This window comes from Gekko japonicus, unplaced genomic scaffold, assembly GCF_001447785.1.
Source record: "Gekko japonicus isolate JY-2015 unplaced genomic scaffold, Gekko_japonicus_V1.1 scaffold772, whole genome shotgun sequence".
Classification (NCBI taxonomy): Eukaryota; Metazoa; Chordata; class Lepidosauria; order Squamata; family Gekkonidae; genus Gekko; species Gekko japonicus.
This window is the reverse complement of record NW_015177031.1, coordinates 562,476-589,223: the sequence shown is the minus strand read 5'-3', so window position 1 is coordinate 589,223 and position 26,748 is coordinate 562,476. Positions and strand designations below refer to the sequence as shown.

Sequence of the window (26,748 nt, the reverse complement as noted above, 5' to 3'; positions counted from 1 at the left end):
TGTGTTCTGTTTGTTAGCTTTACAGAGATCATGGGTAGAAGCACGACATTACCTCCCAACTGTGTTATTCTAACAGCGGTTGCTTCTTAGCATACAAAAGACACCTTGAGCTGATTTGCACTGGCAGTAGCTGCAAGCTTATGTGAAATAATATAGCCAGTGCATACCCCCTGTGAGCTATTTAAAAGATATCTGATGAGTCTTGCTGGTGAGCTATAACCTCAGGTTTGGAATTCTGTAACAACTTGTCAGCACATTTTTCTTGCAGTCTTGCTTTCTTTCCCCCCAACATCTTTAAAAAGTCATAACATATGCATTTCTGCTAATGGCCCAGTGTCCTTTGCAAAAACTTCTGTGCTCTAGTTTGTGTTTCTAGCTGCAAGACCGTTAAACTGTGACTTTTGAATTAGTTTTGTACAAAGAATGGTAACAATTGCAAAGGGAAGTGTCCTTGCTGATAAAATAGTAAATGTTGTTTAAACATTGATGAAAAGCTGCATAAAGCGCTAATGTTTTGTGCCAGCCAAGCCTCTTGTGGAGTCAATGATGTATGCCTAACTGGACATGTACTGCAAAATCACCTCATTGAGCAGATCTAAGGTTGCCAACAGGACTGGAGAAAAATGCCCCTTTAACAGAAACTTACTGGGTGTCCATGAGCAGCTGAAGCTTTCCATGGCACAAAGGTAAATAGCATCCCATGAAGGGGTGGCACAGTTTTGCTCCAGGTGGTTCTAGATAGTGTTCCTGAGGCCCACAAGGACTGGGGAGGGGATAAACAGTCTGGAAATTTCCCTTCTTCTGAGATGCAATAATGCCTTGGGGTCTTGAGCAAGGTGAGAGAGAGATATATATATTGGATTTATACCCCGCCCTTCACTGCCCAAAGTTGTCTCAGAGCGGCTTACAAACTCTTTTCCCTCCCCCTCCCCACAACAGACACCCTGTGAGGTAGGTGGGGCTGGGAGAGCTCTGACAGAAACTGCTCTTTTTCAAGAACAGCTCTTATCAGAACTACGGCCCAAGTGCAAGTGGAGGAGTGGGGAATCAAACCCGGTTCTCCCAGATTAGAGTCCACGCACTTAACCACTACACCAAACTGGTGATTTCCCCATCATCCCCTGCTTTTTATTTTCTTTTTCCTTAAGAACATTCAAATGTTCTTAACATTCTGAGGACAGGGAATATGCTTTGTCTCCATCAGGCTGTTTTTCAGGGATAGATGGGTCTTTTCATTCTCTAATATTTTTTCTGCACACCTTGGGAGTTTCTCATATATGCAGAAACTCCTACTTTGTCTGCAAATGGGCCTTTCTTGCTGGCCCTTGGCTGGGAAGTCTGCTATTTGAGGGAAGGACATTGGCAATCCACCAAAGGAGAACATTTTTAAATCTCATTGATTTCAGAAGGAGAGTGTGTGTGACAATCTTGGTTGCATGAAGGAAGAAGGCGTTGGGCTATGAGTGAGGGACTAATTTGACTTTGTACATTGAATTTCCCCGGCCAACAGGAGGTAAGTTGTATTTTGGGGTTTTCCAGCATTATGGCTGTATGCTGAAATTTTCCTTCTCTGGGTCTAAATAGATAGGTTAACTCCACTAAACCGATACATTCCAGAGGAACAGCCTGGACAGTCTGTCTCACGAGTCACACACACACAAATCTATTTCACTTCTGAAAAGACAGAAGTGGACCACGCCATGGTGATAGGCTTGCATTCTAGGCTAAGTTCTCCTGAATTGTGATGAAGTATTTCCATTTTTCATCCCCTGCCTGAGTCCTTTTTCTGTGGAAATCAAACAAAAAAGGATCCAATCAAAAGAACAAAAGGTGATCAGAGTGGGCAAATACAAGTGGCCAAGAAGAGTCACAGTATATGTAATGAATTCTTAGAACAAAGTTTGAGTCCAGTGGCACCTCTAAGACCAACAAATTTTAATTCTGGGAATAAGCTTTCGTGTGCATGCATAGCTACCCAACTTTTATCCTGTTGTACCTCCTTTTCCTTCTAATATTGTGCAACTGTCTACAATTGAACAATTAAAAATGAATTTGATGTCTCATTTTCCCAAATACCTTGTAGTCCCTCTGGCATCTTAATGCCTGTTATTGCTGTGTTTTCCCTAAATTCACTTTCCTAACGCCAGCAGTGGGATGAAGCAATTCTGCACTGTCAGGAACCATGCTGAGAAGATTTTAAGTAGTTATTCAATAAGTCCAGTTTCAGAGGGCAGCCGTGTGCTGGTCTGCAGGAGAATAGCTAGATTGGTTTTTGGGATATAAGCTTTCAAGCGTCAAAGCTTTTATTTGATGAAGGGAGCTTTGATTCTCAAAACTTTACACCCCAAAAATCTTGTTGGTCTCTAAGGTGCCACTGGACACGATTCTTAGCTCTTCAGTAAGTCAACACTCAAGATCTGATATTATTTTGATGGTGCTCCAAGTGCAAACGATGCACAGATTAATGCCAGTACATTAAAAGAGTCATGCAGGGTGTGCCTGTATATATTTATTACTCATCCTGAGACCTGATGGGTGCCACTTCCTCATAAAAGTCTCTCAACAACTAGTCTTTGGGCTGCCTAAACTTTACATACCAACATGTCAGTTATGTGTCATGTTAAGCTGTATATTTTCAGTTATGGGCTTCTTACACTGGCTCTTGGTTAATCATTTGCTCTGACATTTGACGTAGTTTGACTTTTCAATTATAAAGGGTTGCTGATGACCCCTATAGCATGTCCCTACCCTCTGAAGGCTGAGTAACAGACAGGGACCACTGCCCAAATTTCTAAACAAAATGTATGGTGCTTTAACTCAAGTGCACTGGGGAGTACTCTAGGTAAGAGGTTTTCCCACCAGTCCATTTTTCAGGTTACCAAGCTTTATTCTGGCAGGGCTTCTCTGCCCTAAAACAGTTCTGTGACACTGCTTTTTTCCTGGCTACTAGGAAAAGCTTAGCCTGTTGAATATGTGCAACTCATGAAGCCAGAGATGGACCCCATGATTTCGTCTGGAGGAGGGGTGTCATGATCTGGGCTGTACAACTAGAGGCCCAAGGTGAGAAGGTAGGGTGAGCAGACTGAGGCCCACGTGAGACAGTGCGCTAGGGACAGTAAATTTAGACATGTTAGGCCATTTGGTTTCTTTTCTTTTCACCTCCTTACTAATATTGTTCTTGCACCTTGTTTGTTTCCCATATTGGGCTGACCTCCTTTAAAAATAAACCTTTTCCTTGTTGTTTACTCTGCCTAGTCCTCATGCTATTTTGGCCAAACAAGGGAGGTCCGAAGGTCTTGGGAGTGTGGTCTGGGCCTTCTCAATGGATCCTAAAACCAGAGTGGTGGCAGTGTCAGGTGACACCCCACCTGAGCCATGACAGAGGCAATTATAGGAGTGTGTTTATTTCCAGCGCCTTTCTCTACATATCTATGTGTATGGTAGGGTTGCTAGCTCTGGGGCTTTGGTCCTGAGAATCAGGTTTTGGGGGCTTGTTCTCAGGGTCTCAGGTTGAAAACCTCATGGCTATCTGCTATCCCATGCCCCCATAGGCCGACACCCCCAGTAGTCTCTTTAGTTTTGTGTGTGTTCATGTTTGTGGCAATTACTGCATGTGTAGACTAAAGGCAACAATATGGAGGTAGCTACATTTTTCATTTAGCACATAGTTAATCTCTATGTCTAGTTATCTGTATGTGTGATACATAGGCTAAGATTCTGAATTACACACATTGACAAATACCACAGGGTGTGTGAAATTACTGCCATTATCCCTGTTGTTCCAGTGTGATGTTACCAGGGCCCCTGCCGCCTGAGTTTTAGAGTATGAGATACTAGCAGTCCTAAAATACTGTGAAACCCACATCAAAACTCACAATCAGGCACGTGACTTGGAGAAACAGTGTAGACTTGCAGAAGTAAGTTCTCCTTATTCGTATGGAAATACTGGAGTCTCTGTAATTGTAAAGAAAAATGGTTCCTTGCTCTGTTCTGTAAAATAAAATCTTTGGTTCAGGCGGTGAAAAGGCCTACAAGAATCTTCCCAGAGACAGTTAGCCAGAGCTAAATTGTTTTCAGCTGAGGGTAGTATCAACCGCCCTTGAAGCTTCCAATTAGCACATTCCAAGCAACTGAGCTATAGACACCTGTGTGGGGGCAGGGACAGGCCTAAGTGCAGTATGGTTATGTTTCTCGCCCTCTCTCTCTTGTCCATCCTCGAATGCCACATGCCTAGCAACTCAGATAATTACATCACCTTTCGGGTATCTCATTGGTCTAAAGGCCTAAGACCAGTTAGAGACCCTTTTCTTATAAATCTAGTTAGCCCTTACACTATGGCATGGAGCTTGTGACTACTTGACATGACATTATGTCAGTGGTTCAAGAGCTCCCAGAATGGCATCCCACTTGATTCCTGCCTGGACTGGCTAAAGTTGACTGCCTCTGCTGATCCTGGACTGGTAACTGGAACCTTGTTTCTGTATGTTTAGCTATGCTAGAAAAGCTTAGGTTTATTTGTTTTATTCCTTCACTGTCTAGTCTTGTTTTAAATATTTTTTGCACCTTAAATAAATATATTTTTACTCTGTCGTGGTTTTTGCCTTCAATAACCTCAGAGCCTTGGCTCTTGACTGCCTACCAGTTAACTGTTTTGTCTTGGAAACTCAGACTGCAGTCCCACTCTGCAGGGCTGACTTTTCTTGTTAAGTTCCCTGAGAAGCCAGGAGGCTTGGTCTTTCCCTCCTAGGCTGTTGGGCTAGATTGAAAGACCTGGTGGCAACCTACCAAGACTAGGGTGAGTTTTAGACTCTCTCTGGTGCTTTGTAACTTTGTTTTGTAACGCACTCCCCTTGCACCAAAAGTCTTTACCCAGGCAATACAGTAATACAATCCGGGTAATACAATAATACGCACTCCCCTTGAACCAAAAGTCCTTACCCGGGTAATGCAGTAATACAACAGAATAGGTTCATAGAAAGGTCTGTTTTCATTGTGTTGTAGTAGTGGAATGGGCCTGCTCTGGCCTGCAGGCCATGTTCCACCCTGCTCTCCAAGGTTTTTCCAACACCTGCAGAAGCTTTTCTTTATCTCTCAGGTAACCTGCCGCCACCACCTGACCTTTGTAAGGAATTGCCACTGGGAGGGTCAGGACTCCCAGCTTCCAAGTTCTGAGGCTTTCTGTGTTTCCCTCAGCCCAGTTACAGATCTCTACAGAGTTGTCATTACCTTGAAGCTTCCTTCAGCTGTCCAGGCCAACAACATGATTAATGGCTGCCTTCTCCAGACCTCAGTTAAGAGTTCTACTTGCTCTGATGGACTCTGCACCAAAGAGACCTTCCTCCTTGCTCCCCCAAATTTTATCGCTTCTCTTTTCCACACCCACTGACCAGGTCGGCCAGGTCAAAGCTTTTCCTGGAGATCTCCAGTTTCTTCCTTCCTGAAGTCTCTCTAGTATTTTATTCCTCTAAATCTCTGTTCCCTGTTTGAAGGGGATGGGGGGGAGCTTAACCATCCCACTATCTAGACCAGGGGTGTCAAACATGTGGCCTAGGGCTAGATCATGCCCCTGGAGGGCTTCTATCAGGCCCACAGTGGAACTGGCTGTCTTCTGCTTCTTCCAGTTCTGCTGCGTCATCATTATAGGTTTAGCAGCTTACAGATACACACCTGAACAGAATACTCAGAACTGAAACAGCGCAGCCGTTTTGATGCAATAATTCAGAGCAAGAGGTGTCAGTTATCAGACACTGTTAAATAAGCATGTTTTTATTTTAAGTTTAAAAAACCCTTTGTGTTTGTGTCCTTTATAAAGTTTATATCTCCGCTACCTGGCATTACATTTTATGACACACATGGCCTGGCCCAGCAAGGTCTCATTTATGTCAGATCCGGCCCTCATAACAAATGAGTTCGACACCCCTGGTCTAGACCTATTAGCATTTCTATGAAGGTGGGCTGAGGTAAGCCTGGAAAGCAGTTGAACTGACTTCCTGCCTGCCTGTTTTCTGTCCAGAGAGAGAGAGAGAGAGAGAGCTGGAATAACATCAAACATCCCTGCTGAGATTCCTTCCTTGCCCCATCTTTGTCCTCCCTAAGCACGTTTCATGGTCCTTTGTCAGTTTGTCAGCGTGCATAGGACTGTGGCTCTGAAGTGACAAAGCAGCTGGGTAAAAAGAAATGCAGGTTAACTGCTGGCACTCGAAGCCGCCTAACTCCCCCCGCCTCCCCCAGCCCTCTGCTGCCTACGATTCCCATGCTGCACCGTGTTCCGAATCGCTGTGGCCCGCTTAACCCTTTCGCCGCCCTGGCCTCCTTCGCTGCAGCCCTCTGGAGCCTGCTCTCAACAGCGGCTGGCCCTTCGCCTCTGCAGCCCCTGGGCTGCGTTATCCCGGATTCAGGGGCGCCGTCAGAATGCGGCCAGGCAAGGAGTTCTTAAGTTCTAGCTAGCTTTTGAAAACAGAAAAGACAACGGTCTGGAAGAATTGGCTGGGAGGGAGGGCGCAGCCGGCGCTCAGATGTGGCTTTAGGAAGGGGAGGCTGCCCCAAAAAACACCTCCCTTCCCCGTCATTCCGAAGCTTCCCTCGCGCCTCTCCCTTTTGGCGTTCTGGAGGCGCGGGTGCGCTGGCTTCCGAGCCGGTCCAGCAAGGGGAGGCGGCGGCGGCTGATATGCCTGCGCTGCCCGAGGAGGAGCCCACGCCCTCTTTCGCCGCGCTCCTGCCGACCTGCCCGTGCCTAGAGCTCCTTCGCCCCTGGCTCAGGGAGCGCGCTGGGAGTCTGCCGCTCTCGCTCGCCGCCCGGGCGCCGGGGAGGAATGTCCTGAAGAGCGGCTGGGTCCCGTGCCGGCGGCGGAGGGCTTCTCCGGGCAGGCACGCAGGTAACGGTCCCGATCCCCGCCCGTCCTGCCGCCTCCCTACCTGGCCCACGAGCGCGCGCGCTCTCCCTCTCGGCCTCCGCGTGCCAATGTCAGAGCTCTGCGGGCGACCCACGCGTCGTGCTGCGTGCTCCGCGATAGCGGCGGCGGCGGCCTGCTGTGGTCTGGCTCTGAATGGCTGGAGCGGGTCCCTCTGTCAAACCGCCGCTGTCCTGCTCTGGCCCCGCTGCCTGAGCTGCGTAAGGGAACAGGGCACTGCTGGGGAAACCTTTGCTAAGATCCGCGCAACCCCTTAGGGGTAGGGCACAGAAGGGGGAAAGAGGAGCCCCTGCCCCGAGGCGCTTACAGTTAGACCTTGTGGTAAAGGCTTGGGGGAGTAGGAACCCAGACAGCTGCAAGGTTTTTGTAGTGCAGGTCCTATGCAGAGTTACCCAAGATTCAGCCCATGGCCTTAGTCTGGAGGAACTCTGCATAGGCTTGCATTGTGCAGCCGGTCAGGCATCTTCAGAATCATGTATTGCCTGTGACGTTCGTGGGTGGGGGTGCCTTGATTTGCTTCCTGAGGACTGATTGCCGTCTGTTTTGCCTGTTTCAGCTTCGGTTGGTTGCCAAATTTGGCTTTGGCACACGTCTTGTCCCTCCCAGATGAGGAAGGACCTGAAGGGCTAGGGCCATGAAGTACCTCCGCCTGTGAGGGGACGTGGCTTGAGAAGAAATACCTGCCACTCAGCACCGCTGGCGCCCAGCTGTGTTCTTGGCTGGCCACCTGCTATGGCCCGCTCTGGCCTCTGGAGCAGCCTCAAGTCCGTGCTGAGGAAGAACGAGGACCCCTTGTTCTTGAACGACTCCAGTGCCTTTGATTTCTCGGATGAGGCCGGAGATGAGGACTACCCCAGGTTCAACAAACTGCGAGTCGTGGTTTCTGACGATGCGGCTGATGGTGCAGTGGACGCTTCGGCCAATGGCACCCACTTGGGGCCCCATTCCGACGACTCCTTGCTGGACAGGGACGCTGCTCCTCAGAGGGCCCACCCTGCTACGGGCGCAGACCCTTGTAACAATTGCAACAAACAGAGGGAACTGTTGAAGCAAAGGACTGTGAAGAGGCGCCTGATCCTAGCCGCAGTCCTCTATCTCCTCTTTATGACGGGGGAGCTGGTCGGTAAGCAGGCCTTGTCCTCTTACTAAAGGCGGGTGGCAGTTGCTTTTTGAAAGATCACTGTGCCTTGGGAGAGACTTTTAATTATTCACTTGGGGAAGACAGCATGCTAGGTACTCGGCCGGTGATATCGCCTCTTCGCGGAAGAGGCAGTGAGTTCAGAGAGCATCTTGAGTAAGCAGAATCAGCACACAAAGGGGATTATCAGCATGGGGCACTGCCAGTTTAAACAGCTGCTATTATACACTGAGTAATTTTGCGCAACAGTAAGGCCTCCACTGACAAATAGATAAATATCCTGGAGGTTATTTTATTTTTCTTCCTTTTGCTGATGTGTTCTTAGATCCTTTTTTATATAAAGGAAGTGAAGCAGCCTAGGGTTAGGGTGGTGTTTTTTTTTTTTAATTACCTCAAGAAAATTTATCCGTAATTTTCCATGTGTGCTTGTACCAGTCACGTGGAGGCTTGAACTATGGATGTGGGCAGAACATTGCGTTAAGAACTACCAGATTAGTCAAGTGGTTGTATCTTGACTTGTACAGAATTAAACACTGAAACTCTTGCCCCCAAAAGGTCAATATAGCAAAAACTGGTTTCTATTGAATACTGTTCCGTTGCTCTAGTTGGGACTTGGTCATAACTAGGGCTGAATTGCGCTCCCTGCATGGGCGCATGTGTAGGAGGCAGGCAGTTCAGACTTTTTAAAAATTGAGAACCACCTCAGGGAAATTTACGGGAGTACTTTGGGAGTGAGTAAAATAGTAATAAAAACCCTACAAAATTTATCTTGAAAGGGCAGTTATCGTTATTAAAGATTTACATGGCACTTGGAGCATTCACTTTGCAGACATCACAGTGTTTGTTACAACAATCCTGTAAGGCGTGCCAGTAAACTGGTTGTGGTGGTGGAAAGTGCCATCAAGTCACAGCCAACTTGTGACCCTGTAGGGTTTTCAAGAGAAGAGACATTCAGAGGTGGTTTGCCACTGCCTGCCTCTGCATAGCGACCCTGGTATTCCTTATTGAATCATAGAATCACAGAATTGGAAGGGGCCCTACCGGACATCTAGTCCAACCCCCTGCCCAATGCAGGATCAGCCTGGAGCATCCCTGACAAGTGTTTGTCCAGCTGTTGCTTAAGGACTGCCAGGGAGGGGGAGCTCACCACCTCCCCAGGCAGCTGATTCCACTGTTGCACTGTCCTTGGTGATCTCCCTTACAAGTACTAACCAGGGCCAACTCTGCCTACCCAGGGCCAGTAACTGTTATCCCCATATTGTAGGTGGTGGGACTAAGGCTGAATGGTTTGCCTGAGCACCCTGTGATTTCTTGGGCAGATGGAAAACTTGATCAAGGGACCTCCCTGAGCTGCTATGGTACACTGGCTCCCTTTTATCTAGAGGAACTTTTCCTGCTTGATTTATGAGAAATGCAAATTGATTCCTTTTGATGGCATAATACTGAATTATATGCACATTCATCAAAATGTACAGCCCTGCATATAATCATGTCAGTTGCATGAAATGCTATGAATTGGGTAGCGGCTAGTTTTATTCTTTGCAGTGCAAATTGATAAAGCCCTATGCTGTAGCTGGTGATCCAGTAACGTGACTATTTCTGCTTACTTCTCGTGCTATACTTTAGATCCCTGGGTTTTCCCATGTACTGTACCTTGGAGTAATTATTTCTGTATTCTCCAGTTGTCGCAAGCAATGTCTTTAAGGCAGCTAATTGGTCTTGTAAAGCAAGCTATTGGGTTTCTCTTATCAAGATAACTGCAAAAAATAGTATGGTTTAACTAACTGGGATCTGAGGACGATACAAGAACTTCCTGATCACAGCATATATATTTTTTCCGGGTTGTAAGCTAGACACTTGGCCTGCGAGTCCAGCAAATTGGAACCATCCTCACAATGGTGATTTATAGTTGGTGGATTATGGGAAGGTCCCCTGTTCAATCCCCAACACCTCCAGTTAAGAGAAAGAGGTACCAGGTGATGTGAAAGACCTAACACCCTGGGACAGCTGTTGCCAGACAGAATAGACAGTACTGACCCTGGAGGTGAACTAATGCCTTTGTTTTAAAGCAGTGTTGTTATTAAGTGGCCCCCTGGTTCTAAGAAACCATTCAGGGAAGGTTCGGTAAAGTATTTAAAAAAAATTATTTTGGGTTTTCAGTATGTCACAGATAATTGACATGTCGGCAGGTGGGGCAAGGCTAAAGCTGGTGGGTGGGCTACTAACTGGTGGGCTTATTTGCAAGCCTCCTTTACAAAGTACAGCTCCTTGCACCCCAGACAGTGGCTTCCCAGGGCACTGAGAAGTGGGGCGGGTCTGAGCTGAGTCGTCTGATCCCCGGGCTTGGCTGAATAACGGCTGCTGAGGAAATTGTCCTCTGTACTGTGGATTCTGCCCCTTATTTATTTATTTATTTATTTATGTGTTGCTGTTTTGAACGTTTGGGTTTTTTTATGTTTCCCAAGCTGCTTGTGAAGGGGTTTGTGATCAGCCACCCGTGAGACAGCACTGTGTCCTTCATGGCTCATTGAAGTTGGCAAGGGCTCGTTATTGACTGGGATGCTAATGTGACTTTTTGAAGTTCTTCTCTGAATCCCCTGCAAAGGGATGACAAGATCTCTCTCTTTCTCTTTTTCAGTACCGCATGATATAGGGGCACTGTGTTTCTTTTGGGCTGGTTTTAACTCCTTGAACCTTATTCTGGGGCTGCATACCTTTGTGGACTTCTTCCTCTACCTCTTCCATTTTTTATACCAAACCATTCAGTCATGAAAAATTAAATTTTCTTAAGAGGGGACAGTGATTTCTGCCAGTGCTTTCCCCACTGCTTCAGCCAGTTGAAGCTCCCCACATTTCTTCTTCTTCTTCCTTTTTTGTGGGTGTGTGTCTCCTGGAAGTCACATTGACCTCTGGTGATGAGAGAGGAGGTCCTATGACTGATAGACAACTTAAAAACTGATAAATCACCAGGCCTGGATGGCATGCATCCAAGCAATGCTCCCTTCTAAGCCACCCCCATTTTTAAAAAGGGTTCCAGAGGAGATTTGGGAAATTACAGGCCTGTCATTCTGACGTCAATACTGGGTACATTGGTGGAAACTGTTATTAAGGAGAGAATTAGTAGGCACATTGATGAACAAAAACTATTGAGGCAGACTCAGCATGGGTTGTGCAAGGGAAGATCTTGTCTCACTAACCTGTTAGTGTTCTTTGAGGGGGTGAACAAACATGTGGACAAGGGGGACCCAATAGATGTTGGCTTGGCTTCCAGAAAACTTTTGATAAAGTTCCTCATCAAAGGCTCCTAAGTAAGCGCAATAGTCACGGGATAAAAGGACAAGTCCTCTTGTGGATCAAAAACTGGCTAATTAATAGGAAACAGAGAGTGAATATAAATGGGCAATTTTCACAGTGGAGGGTGATAAGCAGTGGGGTACCGCAGGGCTCAGTACTGGGTCCAATGCTTTTTAACTTGTTCATTGATGATTTGGAGTTGGGAGTAAGCAGTGAATTGGCTAAATTTGCAGATGACACTAAATTGTTTAGGATGGTGAGAACCAGGGAGGATTGTAAGGCACTCCAAAGGGATCTGTCAAGGATGGGTGAGTGGGCGTCAACATGGCAAATTGGGTTCAGTGTGGCCAAGTTCAAAGTGATGCACATTGGGGCCAAAAGTCCTAACTATAAATACACATTGATGGAGTCCGAACTGGCGGAGACTGACCAAGAGAGAGATCTTGGAGTCGTAGTAGATAACTCACTAAAAATGTCGAGACAGTGTGCTACTGCAATAAAAAAGGCCAACACTATGCTGGGGATTATTAGGAAGGGAATTGAAAACAAATCAGCCACTATCATAATGCCTTTGTATAAATTGATGGTGCAACCTCATTTGGAATGCTGTGTACAATTCTGTTCGCCACACCTCAGAAAGGATACTATAGCATTGGAAAAAGTGCAGCAAAAGGCAACTAGAATGATAAAAGGGTTGGAACATATTCCCTATGAAGAAAAGTTAAAGTGCTTTGGGGCTCTTTTGCTTGGAGAACTGACGACTGATAGAGGTTTATAAGATTATGCATGGGATAGAGCAGGTAGAGAAAGAAGTACTTTTCTCCCTTTCTCACAGTACAAGAAATCATTGAAATTGCTGAGCAGTCAGGTTAGAATGGATAAAAGGAAGTACTTCTTCACCCACAGAGAGTGATTAACACATGGAATTCACTGCCAAGGAGGTAGTGGTGGCTACAAGCTTCAAGAGGGAACTGGATAAGCATATGGAGCAGAGGTCCATCAGTGGCTATTAGCCACAAGGCATAGATAGGAACTCTTGGTCTGGGGCAAGTAATGCACTGTATGCTTGGTGCTGGGGGGGGGGGGGTCAACAGTGGGAGGGCTTCTGGTGTCCTCCACGGGTGGACCTCCTGATGGCACCTGGTATTTTTGACCTCTGTGTGACAGAGTGTTGGACTGGGTGGGCCATTGGCCTGATCCAACATTGGCTTCTCTTATGTTCTTTTACAAAAACATGAGCCCTTAAGTCTAAAGCATGTGGTTGGATACAGGCTCAGGGGAGCATGCATGGTTCTCTTGTCCAGCTTCACAATAACCTTGTGAGGTCGGCTAGGCTGAAGAAAGTGATTGGGGCTGAGGTCACCCACTAAGCTTCATGACTGAGTGGGGATTTGAAGCCCGGTCTCCCTGGGTCTAGTCCAGCACACTAATCACTGCACCGCACCGCACTGCTGTGCTGTGCTCTGTTTCTTTCCTCCCCTGTATACTCCTCTAGATTAAGTCATAGAGGCAAGATGTCCTCATTGACCGTACACAGTGGTTTGGCATGTACCTTTTTGGACTGCCACCCATTTGACGAGGAGGGTCAGGAAGCTGCAGTTGGCTGTGCATTGTGTGCTTGTATCCCACGCCTAACTTTTTGTTTTGCTCTTCAACTTCCATCCAAAGGTGGATACGTCGCCAATAGCCTAGCCATCATGACAGATGCACTTCACATGTTAACTGACCTCAGTGGCATTATTTTGACCTTGCTCGCTTTATGGCTGTCTGCAAAGTCGCCCACCAGAAGGTTCACCTTTGGATTCCATCGCTTAGGTAAGTGACCTTAGAGTTTTGCCTTTGTAATGAGCCTGTAAGTGCCAATCACAACAGCTGAGCCTGTATATAAAGTTCATAAATAAAATGCTGGCATTAGTTCTGTAAACTTGTGTGGTGCAGGGACAGGCAGCATGGGAGACCTATTTTAAAAGGTTGGTTTATGGACTTAGAAATTGTGCACCTTGGGGTTGGGAGGGAAAGGCTAATTTGTTTGGTGAGCCAGTTTGGTGTAGTGGTTAAGTGCGTGGACTCTAATCTGGGAAAACCGGGTTTGATTCTCCCTTCCTCCACTTGCAGCTGCTGGATGACCTTGGGCAAGCCATAGTTCTGATAAGAGCTGTCCTTGAAAGGGCAGTTTCTGCCAGAGCTCTTTCAGCCCCACCTACCTCACAGGGTGTCTGTTGTGGGGAAGGGAAGGGAAAGGAGTTTGTAAGCCACTCTGAGACTCCTTTGGGTAGTGAAGGGCGGGGTATAAATCCAATCTCTTCTTCTTGTTCTTCTTCTAATGAATTTGGGCCTGCGTCTTGTACATAAACAATGCCTGAGTTTTGCAAACAAGAACTTTAGCAATGCATGCTCTCACTCTTTCTATTTAGGTATAATGAAAACATCTGTGACACACACCTGTAAGTGTGATGGGTTAATTAAGGCTTGGATTTCCATTGACCGTAGCCTGCTGCACACATATAATTGAGTGTAAATAATTGTTTAATGCAGACTCCTAAATAGCTACAAAACTTCTAACAGAGCCAAATAGTCCTCTTTGTCTCCTATCCACCAGGCTGGTGGGGTGAGGAGGGCAGCTGGAACCCAGTTGTGTTTAGATGTTGTGATAAACTTTGGTTTGTGCAACAAGCTCTGGTTTGTTTATCAACCCCCAGTTTGTCTGCTTCTTGCCTCTCTCACCTTCCAGAAGGGAAAGCATCTTACCTTGTATTCTGCCATCTCTGTAGCTAAGAGGCAACAATGGGCAGCGCAATTCAACAAGCTACATGTTGTGGAACTGAGCATTACAAGAAACCGCAGCTTAGTGCAAGCTGCCATTGACAAACCCAGCCACAAACCCAAGTTAGAAATACAAATTTTCCCGCCTGCATAGCAGCCATCCAGCTGCTTTGGAGCAATGCACGTTGGAGAAGGACTGGAGAAGAGCCGAGGAAATCCCTGGAGGCACACTAATATACCCTGATGCTGTGGGGAAGCAGGGGGGGAAAACACTCCCAAAAGCTTTGAACCCAGCACAGGTAATCTTGTATGGAAATGGCGCTGGTGCAACTTAAGCCTAGCAGTTGGCACCATAGGCATGTGGGTGGTTGGGAATTGTGCCAGATCCAAACTTCCCAGGCCTAAGAAGAGAGCTGTGGCCACCACACAATTAGGCATCCTTCAACTTGGGGGATTTCTGTGGGGCTGGCATGTGCATAACTGCACCTTGCGATGTGGACCAGTATAAATAGTCCTAAAATCCATTGCAGTTTTTCCTTTGACATCAGAACAGTATTCACAACATCAGCTCTTTGGAAAGGAAAGTTCTTAAATAACAAGACAAAATAAAAGCAGTTTTTCTGTTCAAAATGCAGTGGCCTAGCTCTGATCTTTCATACCCTTGTTAGGTTAGTCTCCAATCACATCTGTCCAATTAGTCATTCACCTCTCACTTTGGAAAGCATTATTTTTGTTAAGCTCCTGAAAAATCTAATGTGCCAAACTGTAAAGGGGCCCACGGGAGCTTAAATACAGCAGGATGTATTTGAGTACCTTTGAAAACTGCTTTCGGCCCCCACTGGGTTGTGTTTCAGTTGTCAGGATAATTCATTCCACGAAATTAAAAACTCTTGAAAGAAAAGTTTCGTGGCTGCCAAAACCCTTGACTACTGGAGCCCCAAGACGCTTGGTTACTGTACGGTATAGTACAATATACCTTTAGTAATATCCTGGAGGGGGTAATACTGTATGTCTGATGAGGAGGGCAATCTCTCTACCTAGGGGAAAGAAAATCATAGGCAACATTATGAAATGTAATCCCCTCCCATGTCTGGACAGAGTGAAGAAAGATTTTGGAAATACCTTGGAAATCATATCAGACTTCTAGAATTCCATGGCTGAAGTTTTTTTGAATTCAAGCCCCCACACTGAGGCAAGACCCTTCCTACACAAACATTCCTAACAAATTACTCTGTCCTTGGATAGATTAATACACTAGTGATATTGTAGCCCATTACGGACTGCAGAACCACAGATTGACTTCATAGTAGCTCATGAAGTTAATCTGTGGTTCTGTGGTCCCTAATTTAAAAAGTCTATTGTGATGGTGTATACCTCAGTGGCTTTCAAACTGTGTTTAGGGGTTTCAGGGATTCCTCAAAAGTTTTGTTATGTGTTCTTTGGTGAGAAGATTGGTAAAATGTGGGCAGAGCTGTCCTTCTGGTTGTTTCTCCTGCAATTATTAACCTTCCCGGGCTTTTGCCCGTGACTCCACAGCACATGAAGTTTCTCCTGCAATTATTAACCTTCCCTTGCAAACGTGTGTGTGGTGGGGGGCTTTTGCCCGTGACTCCACAGCACATCTGCCTCAAGGTGACAGTATGGAACCTCCGGGCACTGTGGCAGGGTGCCTCCGGGTGTGATCTGTCCGGGGGGCACAGTCGGCTTCCTCCGGGGTGAACAGTGGGCTTCCCAGAGGCCACTGGTCAGCTGCAGGGAGAAATGGACACGCTGGACTTACCTGATGCCACTGGGATCTTATCTGAAGGGGTTGTGGGGGCACGGGTGAAAGGAAGCTGGTGTATGCCACTATGGAGTACCAGGTAGACAGTGGCCAAGGCCGGCAGTGCCCCCTTCGTCTTCCATTTTCTGCTTTGAGCCCTCTAAGAGAAATAAAAATCCAGTGGCACCTTAAAGACTAAACTTTAATTTCTATATGTGCTTTCCTGAGTCAAACTCACAAAAATTCATACTGGAATAAATGTTGTTAAGGTTTTGTTTTGCTACAAAAGACTAATGTGGCTAACTCTTTGCCACGCTCCAAGAGAGAGAGCGCACTGGTAAGAAATTTAAGTTACTCTCCTGTCTGTGGCAGACCTACAAATGCAGAAAGGGTCAAAATTGTGAAAAGCACTGGCACCTATCATAGGGTACCGCAAGTGAAAAAAGCAAAGGGAACTAAATATTCGATAGTGAAAAAAGCAAAGGGAACTAAATATTAACCATGGCTTCAGTATTCACAGGACTTGTCTTGTATTGCATGCTACAGAGTTTTGTGAACACTGGAATTTAGGTTTTAAAGAAAAATCCCTCAACTGACGATTAGGGATATGTGTACACTAAAGAACAAATGTACACATTCTATGCCAAAGTAGTTCTAATTCTGCACCAAAGAGAAGCTGCGTTACGTGCCCTGTATGCATTAAGCAGCCTTTTCATAGCCAGCTGTCTGGGCAACTGTGGAGGTGAGAAAAGCTGATGTCCCTCCATAAGTATCAGTATTTACTGTATGCCACAATCGTGTGGGATTTCACAGTGTCAGAATTTGCTCAGAAAGGAAACCAGTGAGTGTGGAAGACAAGGATTCCAGGATACAAAGGTTTCTGTGTGATTGGTCTCTTGCACCACAGAGTTGTGTTTTCTTCTCTTAAGGGGTGCGTGTGCCTTCTCCTGTGCAAGAAACAGAACGTGCAAGTTTGTTGAATGCACTGTTTGCATGCTTTCTCTCAAGGTTGCATTTCTGTGGCACACAGAATGCATTTTCCCAGCATGCACTGTGAATACATGTTAGAAGGAAGTGATACTTCTCCTTTCCTTTGATAACCCTGGCCAGTGTGATTTATTTGACAGCTTCAGTGTCAGGGGCACCTGTTGAATGTTGCTAGCAGTGACATTTCTGATAAGCGACATACCTACTTCCCTTGTTTCTGTGTTCTCCCACTGAGCAGCTCTGTTACTGTGTCCTCGTGTGAAACTTCCTTTTTGAGTTTTGAGGTTGGGTGCTCTCCGTTCTGGAGTACTCACCTCAATTTCTCACGCACGCATACTTACACAGCTTATACATATGGGTCACCAATCATGCTTTTGCTATTGAAAAAAGGGGCCCATGGGAGCTCTGTGCAAAGTGGGTGTGTAGAATTGATAAGCAATTGGTATAACTAAAAGTGCCATAGAAACGCAAAATAATACTGTATATAATGTAAGACTGCCTAGACCTCCTGTAACAGTGCTTCTCTTTTCTCTATCCCTCTGACAGAGGTTTTGTCTGCCATGTTCAGTGTCCTGCTGATTTATATCCTTATGGTTTTCCTCTTGTACGAAGCTGTTCAAAGGACCATCCATATGGACTATGATATCAATGGGGACATCATGCTGATTACTGCGGCTGTCGGTGTGGCGGTGAATGTCATGTAAGCGTTCTGTTTCTCTGCGTTAACCGTGTGGGAGTTTTCTGCAATTGGTTGGTTGGTTTTTCATTGTGGCTACTGTATTGGGCTAGATGAATTGTTTTTAAAATAAATGCAGCATCCCCTTGTCTTGTCTTGACTTGTCTTGTGGACTGGGTGGAAGGTGGCTTACGAATGCCATAACCAGGGGTCGTTTAGTAGAAAAAGAGCTAGGGAAACTCATTAGCATAACTCATTAGCATATGCCACACCCCCTGACATCACTGGAAGTGTGTCATAAGGCCACACCCCCCGCCCCCAACGGTCCCGGCCGCTAAGGCCGGCGGGAGTGCAAGGAAGCCCCGCGAAGGCCCTCCCTGGCCCCAGGCAGGCAGGGGTGGGGAGAGGCAGGGAGGAAGCAACTTACCCTCCCTCTTCTCCTGCCTCCTCCTGGCTGAATGAGGGCCGGAAGCGGGGTTGCCGGAAGCAGGGGGCAGGGCTTTGTCATGTGCCCCGCCCCCCATACCTCACTCGGGGGAACTGTGATCCCCTGCGATTCCCCCCGAAATTACCTCTGGCCATAACAAATATCCAGATTACATTTGGAATCCTAAGGATGGCCGTTCTCTCTGTTGCATGTTGCTGGTGCTGAACTGTGTCACCATAAAACACTTCCCATAAGTGTTCTAGTTTGAGGACATCTCTGCCTGTGTGGTTGGGCCATAAGCGTGTAGCTGTACCCACCAGCCTCCTTCAGAGCCATCCAACCTCATGCCCTTCCACTCGCATGCCCCGTCTCCTTTCCTTCCATCCCAAGGGAGACTGGCTCCACATTGCACAGGAGAACTCTTCTTTGGCTGGCCATGTGGGGGTGCAAAGGGGAGAGGAGGGTTTCCTCCGAGGTATCCAGCTGCAGTGCAGTTCTCTGTTTGCCCACTGAAGGTGGCTGGGAGCGGACCCACAAGATTGTTTTATTTATATTTATCATATGGCAGAGTTACACACAGGAAGTATATAATAATATAAAATATGTAACCAAGTTGATACAATGGATATGCAGACCGATTGGGCAATCCCCCTAAATACTAATATCTAGATTTGCAATCCACTCAGTCACAGCTGGGCAGAGTTCAAAGAGCTCCATCACATCTCCCTGGAAAGCACGACACTCACATTCCTATGACAGATGGAAAATAGTTTGGTGGGCTGCACCACAATCGCATTCAGATCCTGGTATTCTAGCTTGCCTCCTCATGGGTCACCCTGGGTAATGCTAAAGAGCTAGAACTTCTTGCAGCCAGGCAGTCGTAGGATTTCCTGGCTACACTGCACACATGGACCCACAAGAAGTAGTAGTATAGGGGTTAGAGGGGGCAGAGAGAAGTGGGGATGGTGGGAGCAGTACTTGGATTTGCTAGCGGGGCATTTTGGTACTATGTGTGTGGCTCTCCACTCCCCCCATTCTAGGAATACTAGTGGCTTGTTCTCCAATCTTCTCATGCTTACAAAAGATTGCAGTCATGGTAAAACCCCAACCCACTCCCTTTTGGGGTCAAAGTATGCTAATGGTTTTTTTCTTTCTCCTGCTTTCTGCTGCAGAATGGGCTTTTTGCTGAATCAGTCGGGCCACCTCCACTCCCACGCACACAGCCCTTCAGCCGTTCCTCTGTCCAACTCTTCTAGCACGGCTTCGGGGCACAGCCACGGTCACGGCAGCCTGGCAGTGAGAGCCGCGTTCGTACACGCTCTGGGAGACTTGGTGCAAAGCATCGGCGTACTTGTAGCGGCGTACATCATTCGTTTCAAGGTAGGGCTTGACTCGGATCATGAACTAAAGATATTTCTGATACAGTCCGCTGTGCTGGCTTGCTCAGCACTTGAAGGCTGTAAGGGACTCTTGGTAGATTGCTCATGCAGTGAATTTGACACAGAACACCACAGTCACTCAAAGTGGGCTCTTGTCTTCTGGAATGGAGGGGCAGCTCCCAGCTTACGAAAATGGGATGCGTGTGCAGAGCTACTGTGAGTGTAGAAACCCTTGTATGTACATAGGAGCATTGTGTATGTGCTGGATATTCTGCCTGCTCAAGGAGTCACTGGATTGGATTCAAGCAGTTGGGGACAACATATGATGTATTACCAGTGTAATTCCTTTTGCAAACTTTGATCTGTGGCATGTGGTAGATTATAGATTTAAATGAATAACAGTGCAATGCCATATGGAGTTACTCCAGTCTAAACTCTGCATAGGATTGCACTGTAATCCAGGAGTAATTCTGCAGGGGGTTGCACTGTAGAGAAGTCTCCTGGCTATCCATAACCAAATATTGTGATAAGAACTCCACATATATACTGGGATTGGAGTTTTGTATTCTGAGTTTAATACTCTGTGATGGAAATTGCCTATCTTAAGGAAGGCCCCTCTCAATATGAGCCCCAGCTCTGCTTAGGATGTTCCACCCCCCCCCCATGTTCACTGTGAAAAATCGATTCAAGTCCAATTACAGTCCACAAATTTGCTGCTGCTTCTTTTTGTTTCTTTATTATACGTCATGCAGTGCTGCTGCTGCTTCCAACAATTGCCATGTGATTACAGATTTCCCAGGTAAACAATCTGTTTCCTTCAATGCTTCATCAGGTCGCTTTATACTTGGAGCCCGTGCTCTACGTCTCCTACTCAGAATGAATCTTGTATTCTCTCCGCATCTGTTGGCCAACAGATGAGAGCCAACAAATGCCAAGAGAATACAAGATTCATTCTGTGGACTGTAATTGGACTTGAATCAATTTTTTCACAGCAAACATTGGTGGGGTGTGCAACCTTGGTTGAGTCACTGTGGTCCATTTGTGGCTGCTGCTTATGATGTTTGGCAGGCCCACCTTAGTGTTCCTGGCACTACCAAAGGCAACTACAGGGATGAAAAGGAGGGCATTTTCTGTTATGGCCCAATTAAATAGCACCTTCTTCTAAAGACAACCCTATGAGTGCCCAAAACGATGGATAATTAGAAAACAGACTCTTTCTTTCCAAGAAAGAGCTTCAGCTAGGCACTGTAACAATGATATGTGTATGTTAAGTTTTGGGAGGGAAGGTGGCATAGTATAGCCCGATCTCATCAGATCCTGGAAGCTAAGCAGGATCGGTACTTGAATGGGAGACCTCGAAGGAAGACTGCAGAGGAAGGCAATGGCAAACCATCTCTGCTTCTCACTGGCCTTGAAAGCCCTGTTGCAACTTGATGGTTGTTTTAGGAGTACGGCCTTTGAATTTGATTTTTTGTTGTTGATGTGTTTTATTCATTTTATTTTGCTTCATTTATAATTCTCCTTGCTTGCTGAGACTCAGACAGATTACAAAATGAAGCACAATAAAAGCAGTATGATACATACAATAAACAATGTAAAGAAAAACATTGTAAAAAGCAACATATAGGGTACAAGGGGCGGGACCCGCGATACTCGTGGGGGGGGAGGGACCTCCACATATGAGGCAGAGGAGGAAGCAGCAGGAGGAGGTAAGTCCCCCCCCAGCTCTTCCCCACCACCCGGCTCGCCGCTCGCCTCGCTGCTCTCTTCCCCCCGAAGCGGTGGCGGCGAGGGAGGTCGCAGAGCGTTCCCTGCGCATGCGCAGGGGACGCTCTGTCAGTTTCGGGGGGATTTAAACATCCCCCCCGATATTTTTTACAGGGTTTCTGATTTTTGTGCACACCTGGGGACCACCCCACGTGTGCACAAAACTCTCCCTCCCCCCCAGGTGCCCCCGGTGCGCGGAATTAGGTATCCGCACACCAGGAGGCGACTTCAGAATTAGATATATAGATGCTACAAAAACACACAATTTGTGGAGAGGCATGCCGAAGGCCTGAGGTTCAATCTCTGGCTTCTTCAGTTAAAAAATGAACCAGGTAGTAGGTGATGTGAAGGACCTCAACCAGAGACCCTGGAGAGCCGGCTGCCAGTCTGAGTAGGCAATACTGACCTTGATGGGCCAAGGGTCTGATTCAGTATAAGGCACCGTCATGCGTTCATCTGTTCAAGTCTGAAAAACCACACGGTGGAGAGACAGCTTGTGTATTTCACACACCAGCTTCTACAGGAACTCTCTTGGCCAAGAGACGAAACAGTTGTGTGAATTCAACACTTGCTGAATCTGAAAAAAGACTCTCTTCCCGGACAAAGTCTTATCAGGCCTTAATCTCTTTGCTTCAGCCAGAATACAAGATCGCTGATCCTATATGCACATACGTGTTCTCAGTACTCGTGGCTTTCACAACACTGCGGATCATACGGGACACGGGAATAATTATACTTGAAGGTAATGATTGTTCTTATGTTCAATGTATTCCTTGGAAAACATGTAAGAGAGTTCAGAGTTGGTAGTGGTAGTTCAGAGTTGGTCCATAGCAAACTCTAAAAAGAAAACCCATGAAAGTACATTTCCTTTAAGACCAACCAAAATAACATACTGCAATGTCATTCTGTGGGTGTAATTTTTAGAAGCAGCAGTGGCGGTTATTGTATCACTTCCCTTCATCTAAAAAAAGAGCTTTAAAATTGTCATTGATGATTATGAAAGGTTGCCCTGTTTTTGGACCCCTCATAATCGACATCCTCAGTACATTTACTTTTGGATTTTAACATTTAACCTGACAATATCATTTTACTGTAGGAGTTCCAAGGCATTTGAATGTGGATCACATTAAAGAAGAGTTAATGAAAATCGAAGATGTGCATTCAGTGGAATATCTGAATGTTTGGTCTCTGACAGCAGGAAAAACAGTTGCCATCGTCCATTTACAACTAGGTAGAGTATGCTATGGGGCTTATATAGAAAAATGGCTATGTCTGCAATAAAAGTTCTTTGAAGTTGCTTTTGTAACAGTGATGGTTAGATTGTCTGACTGAGGCATCCTGGGAAATCTGGGATTCATAATGTCATTCGGCATCTGAAATCACTCCACTTTCCAATAAACAGGACAGATGGACTCCCATTCTTGCTGTATCTGAAGAAGTGAGACTCACAAAAGTTCCTACCCTGCCAACATATTTTGTTAGTCTTTAAGGTGCTACTGGGAGCTGTGGTGGCTCAAGTGGTTAAGACGCTGAACTGCAGGCTGTGGAAGGTCAGTAGTTCAGCAGTTCGAGACCGGGGTGCCGCATGATGGAGTGAGCTCCCATCTCTAGCTCCAGCTCCTGCCAACCTAGCAGTTCGAAAGCAAGAAATTGCAAGTAGATAAATAGGTACCACTTCAGTGGGAAGGTAACAGCGTTCCGTGCACCTTGGTGTTTAGTCATGCTGGCCACATGACCACGGAAACGTCTTCGGACAGCGCTGGCTCTTAGGCTTTGAAACGGAGATGAGCATCGCAACCCTAGAGTCAGATTCGACTGGCTTTCGAGCAAGGGAAGCTTTTTAAGGTGCTACTGGACTCTTGCTCTTTTCAACTACATTAAATGATGGAAAGATTACATAGTAGGAGCCTGCTTAACAGCAAGCTGTATCCAGCAGTAGAGACCGCAGTCCCTAATCGTCCCATCCAAGTAATTTTGTGAACCATTTTGTACAGTGCAACCCTGTTACTTGTGTAGAAAAGTTCTCTTGAATAATTCAGTTTTCCATAGTTTGTGGAAAGCCAGAGGATGCTATTCCAGGCAGGCCATTCCACAAGGCGAGGGCCGTAGCGGCGAAAGCACATGTGTACAGGTGGTTGTTGACTTTGCCCATCTGCAGGTTGGCACCTGTAGAAGCCCCTGCTGACATGAGTGGAGTTCTCATGGTGGAGCAGTGAGAGAGAGGTGGTCCCACAAATTAGAGGGGCCAAGGCCATGAAGGGCTTTGCATGTGATATGGCCAGGGTCCAACATACCTGAGGGACTGCCTTTCCCCATATATACCCCAGAGAGCACTTCGGTCAGGGACACAAAACTGACTGGCCCTTCCAGGCCCCATGGACACCAGGCTAGCTGCAACCAAGGCCATACTGGTGGAATGAGCTCCCGGAAGAGATCAGGGCCCTGCGGGACCTTTTAAAGTTCCGCAGGGCCTACAAGACAGAGCTCTTCCACCAGGCTTTCAACTGGGAGCCGCCACCACCACAGGCATTACTACCTACGATTATTAATACCCCAGCTGGGGTTTCTGAGTTCATTTTGAGGGGAGATCAATGTACAGGGCATTACACAGCTTTTCCAGCTTTGGCATGTACAATTGCATACCTTTAAATATCTGGGTTTCTGATGGTGTGTAGCAAAGCTGGAAGGGTCACGTGTTGCCCCATTGACACAAAATGGTGACTGCATAGAGATCATGCGTAGCATGTTGCCAAAACCATAACAGCTGAAAATGGCTGCAGCAGCTTTTTGTGCAGGCAGTGGTTGGGCCTGAGTTGACATTTTCCTGGAGATTAGAGCCAGATTGTCATTCCCGCTCACCTTTAAATAATTAGCGTTCATTAATTTTTTTTTATAATTTGAATACTTAGCAGTGGTTCTCCAGGCTCTTGGGGAGAGAAAGGTACTTTTCAGCAGCTGTTACTTGGGATTCTTTCACTCTCAGTGTTATCCATTTATCTAGAGACATCTTTTCTGATCAATGGAGGGGGATGTAGGGGCTGGAGGAATTTGGGTGTTATGCCTTGTGAAATATAGAGTTGGAATGGAGAAATGTTCCCCCCACCATGGAAGCTTTAAAGCCTTTCTACTCTGTGTCATTTTCTTGCTTTTCAGTTCCCAGCGGTTCATCAAAGTGGGAGGACATCCAGTCCAAGGCTAGACGATTGCTACTGAACACTTTTGGAGTGTATCAATGTTCTGTCCAGCTTCAAACTTACAGGCGTGAGGAGAACAAACACTGCGTTAATTGTCAGAATTCCAGTGCCTAACTTTCCACACGTTTTTGGGGTGTGTGCTGCCTTATTCTTTTTATCTTGCAGTCGAAGATGACCACAGAGCAATAACACAAGATTTACAAGTGGAATGGGACTTCTTAGATCTGGCTAATGAGAACATTCAGAACTGGAGAAGGAGCTGGAATTACCCCTTTTGATGAAGATGAGCACGCTCTCCCCCCGCCCCGGGTCACTGTTTGTTTTGCTAGGGTTTCCATGCCAAGATATTTCCAAAAAATGTTTACAGATCACACGATGGCTAGCCAGATACCTCAGTGTACACTTCCATGTTGCCAATTGTTAACTGTGTACTGGTATTCCTGCATTCCAAAAAAGGGCATCAGGCATTAGCTACTTGAATTTAAAAAGAGTTGACAAGGTTGATCATGTTGGTGATCTATAAAGTTAAAGATCCCCGAACTGGTTGCACAGCATTTTTCTTTTTCTTATTATAAAACCCAAGTTTTTTAATACCTTGTTTAATAAAATAAAAATTCAATTTGCTGTAGGGCTTTTGGAGCCCTTTTTTCCTGTGTTCTGTATTCACACAAACTTGAATGTGTATTGGGAAACAGCTTTTACCGTAACCAGTCTTGGAAGTTTTAGCTTTAACCTATCGAAATCATAAAATATAAGTTTACCAGTTATTTAATTGAAGGCTTAGGGGCTGGACCCACACCATTTGAAAGGCTTGGCTGTCTGTCGTATCTCTAGGCGTAGGATTTATACCATAGGAATATATATATATTTAATTTCTTTGGGTATTATATTGACTTTGAGATGACCCTTACTGCTAATCTCAAGTCTCTAAACTAGTGTTTAACCCGCTGCAGAGACCGTTCGGTTAGCATGAATCTTAATAGGAAGCAAGTACTCTGTAGGAGCCCTCTTCCCACTGATTTCCTTCCCTGAAGGTGAAGGGGCCTTAGAGAAACTGTATTAAGCGCAAGAATCGAATCAGTAGATGTAACGTAGATATTCAGGAGATGCGAGACTTCAGATACGTTGCAGTTCTTGGAAAGTAGAATTGTGAGAATCGGGTTTCCTTTTCATCTGTCATTAATTTCCAGTTTTTAAATATGGCGTTTGCATGGTGATGTCTGAAGTGTGCCGGTGAAATGTTAGTGATTTGGTGAGCAGTGCTGCTTCACGTTCAAACAGGGAAGCATACCCGCCATCATTGTTTGTTCTTCTGGTAACCATTTTAGTTTTTAAAAAAGATAAAATAACCTTCCTTTCTGACCTGTGTTGAATGCAGGCCTTAATAACTGCTTTGCAGGCACCAAATTTACATTGGTTTCTCTTTAGAATTGGGCCCAGAGAATAGGGGAGCCAGAGAAAGAAGGGAGACAGAGATGTTGCACTCATAAGTAAGCGAAGGCCAACTTGAATCATAGCTTTAATGCTGAAAAACACAAACAAAATACCAGCATTTGGTCTGCAATGATACTGCTGCATCTGTGTCATGTTGATCCTTCTGAAGAGAACTTTATCAATATGCATTTGGTATAAGAAATAATATATAATTTTTGGCTATTATGGGTGTTTCGGTCTTCACTATGACAACTGAGGCAATTGTTCTTTTAACCACAGCAATATTTTCCTATGAATGTTTTACTAGTTGCTGTTAGGACGGAACAAACCAAAAGAGGTAGTTTCCCTTGCTCACAGTCGATGACAGTAATTGAAGAACTGAGTACTGAAGTACCAGCATTTTATCAAAGTACCAATATTTTGATTAATTGCACAATTTAGATTATAAAATAAGTAACTATCCAGTTCTTCTGTGTAATGATTATTGTAATGTTAAAGACCAATATTTATCCCCTGATAAAGACCTGTATTTTATAAATAATTTTTACAGTAGCCATTGCATTAAATCTATATGGATATTTTATTTAGAGCATTATAATTTAAGCAACTATCAAGTTACCTTATGGAAAAAATTATTCCCTTTTATCATTTCTGCAAGTGATCCTGATTGGAAAATTACTCAGAAAATGGTGAGAAGTGGTACTCAGTTAAACTTCTAAAATGTTCCTTTGCTGGATTTCTGATGTAGCTTGTAATTGGAGTTAGCCAATACTTCTCTTTCGCCCATCCCGAGATGAAATTTCAGTGTTAATTTGAGTAAAGTGCACTATGTTGTATTTTCTTCCAAAACCGGAATGCTTGCATTTCCAGTTCAGAGATGAAGAGCTGGTATCTTTCTGGAAATCTGTTGGTTTATTTTCCTACACAACAATTTAACACAAAGCCATATCACAGTTTGTGAGAAAATAAATTTGTGTATCCCTTCTATACAACTTTTATGGAAGTCAGGTATTTTT

General features: G+C 45.7%; 1 protein-coding gene across 1 annotated transcript; it reads left to right on the top strand.

Annotated features, from left to right (window-relative positions):
* The first annotated feature begins 6,709 nt into the window (after positions 1–6,709).
* SLC30A4 (solute carrier family 30 (zinc transporter), member 4) lies at positions 6,710–26,242 on the top strand. Its single transcript, XM_015427924.1, has 8 exons — positions 6,710–6,875; positions 7,468–8,034; positions 13,012–13,158; positions 17,402–17,555; positions 19,131–19,338; positions 21,741–21,846; positions 22,201–22,335; positions 24,258–26,242. Exons 2-8 carry the CDS (start codon positions 7,644–7,646, stop codon positions 24,410–24,412), a joined length of 1,296 nt encoding a protein of 431 aa, XP_015283410.1. The 5' UTR covers positions 6,710–6,875; positions 7,468–7,643; the 3' UTR covers positions 24,413–26,242.
* Positions 26,243–26,748: the final 506 nt, after the last annotated feature.

Bases quoted from the DNA above. Each gene is read 5' to 3' on its own strand.
- SLC30A4 (XM_015427924.1), top strand. From the start codon at position 7,644: ATGGCCCGCTCTGGCCTCTGGAGCAGCCTCAAGTCCGTGCTGAGGAAG. The intron at 8,035-13,011 runs GTAAGCAGGCCT...TTCCATCCAAAG, and splicing joins TATGACGGGGGAGCTGGTCG to GTGGATACGTCGCCAATAGC. The intron at 13,159-17,401 runs GTAAGTGACCTT...TCCCTCTGACAG, and splicing joins CTTTGGATTCCATCGCTTAG to AGGTTTTGTCTGCCATGTTC.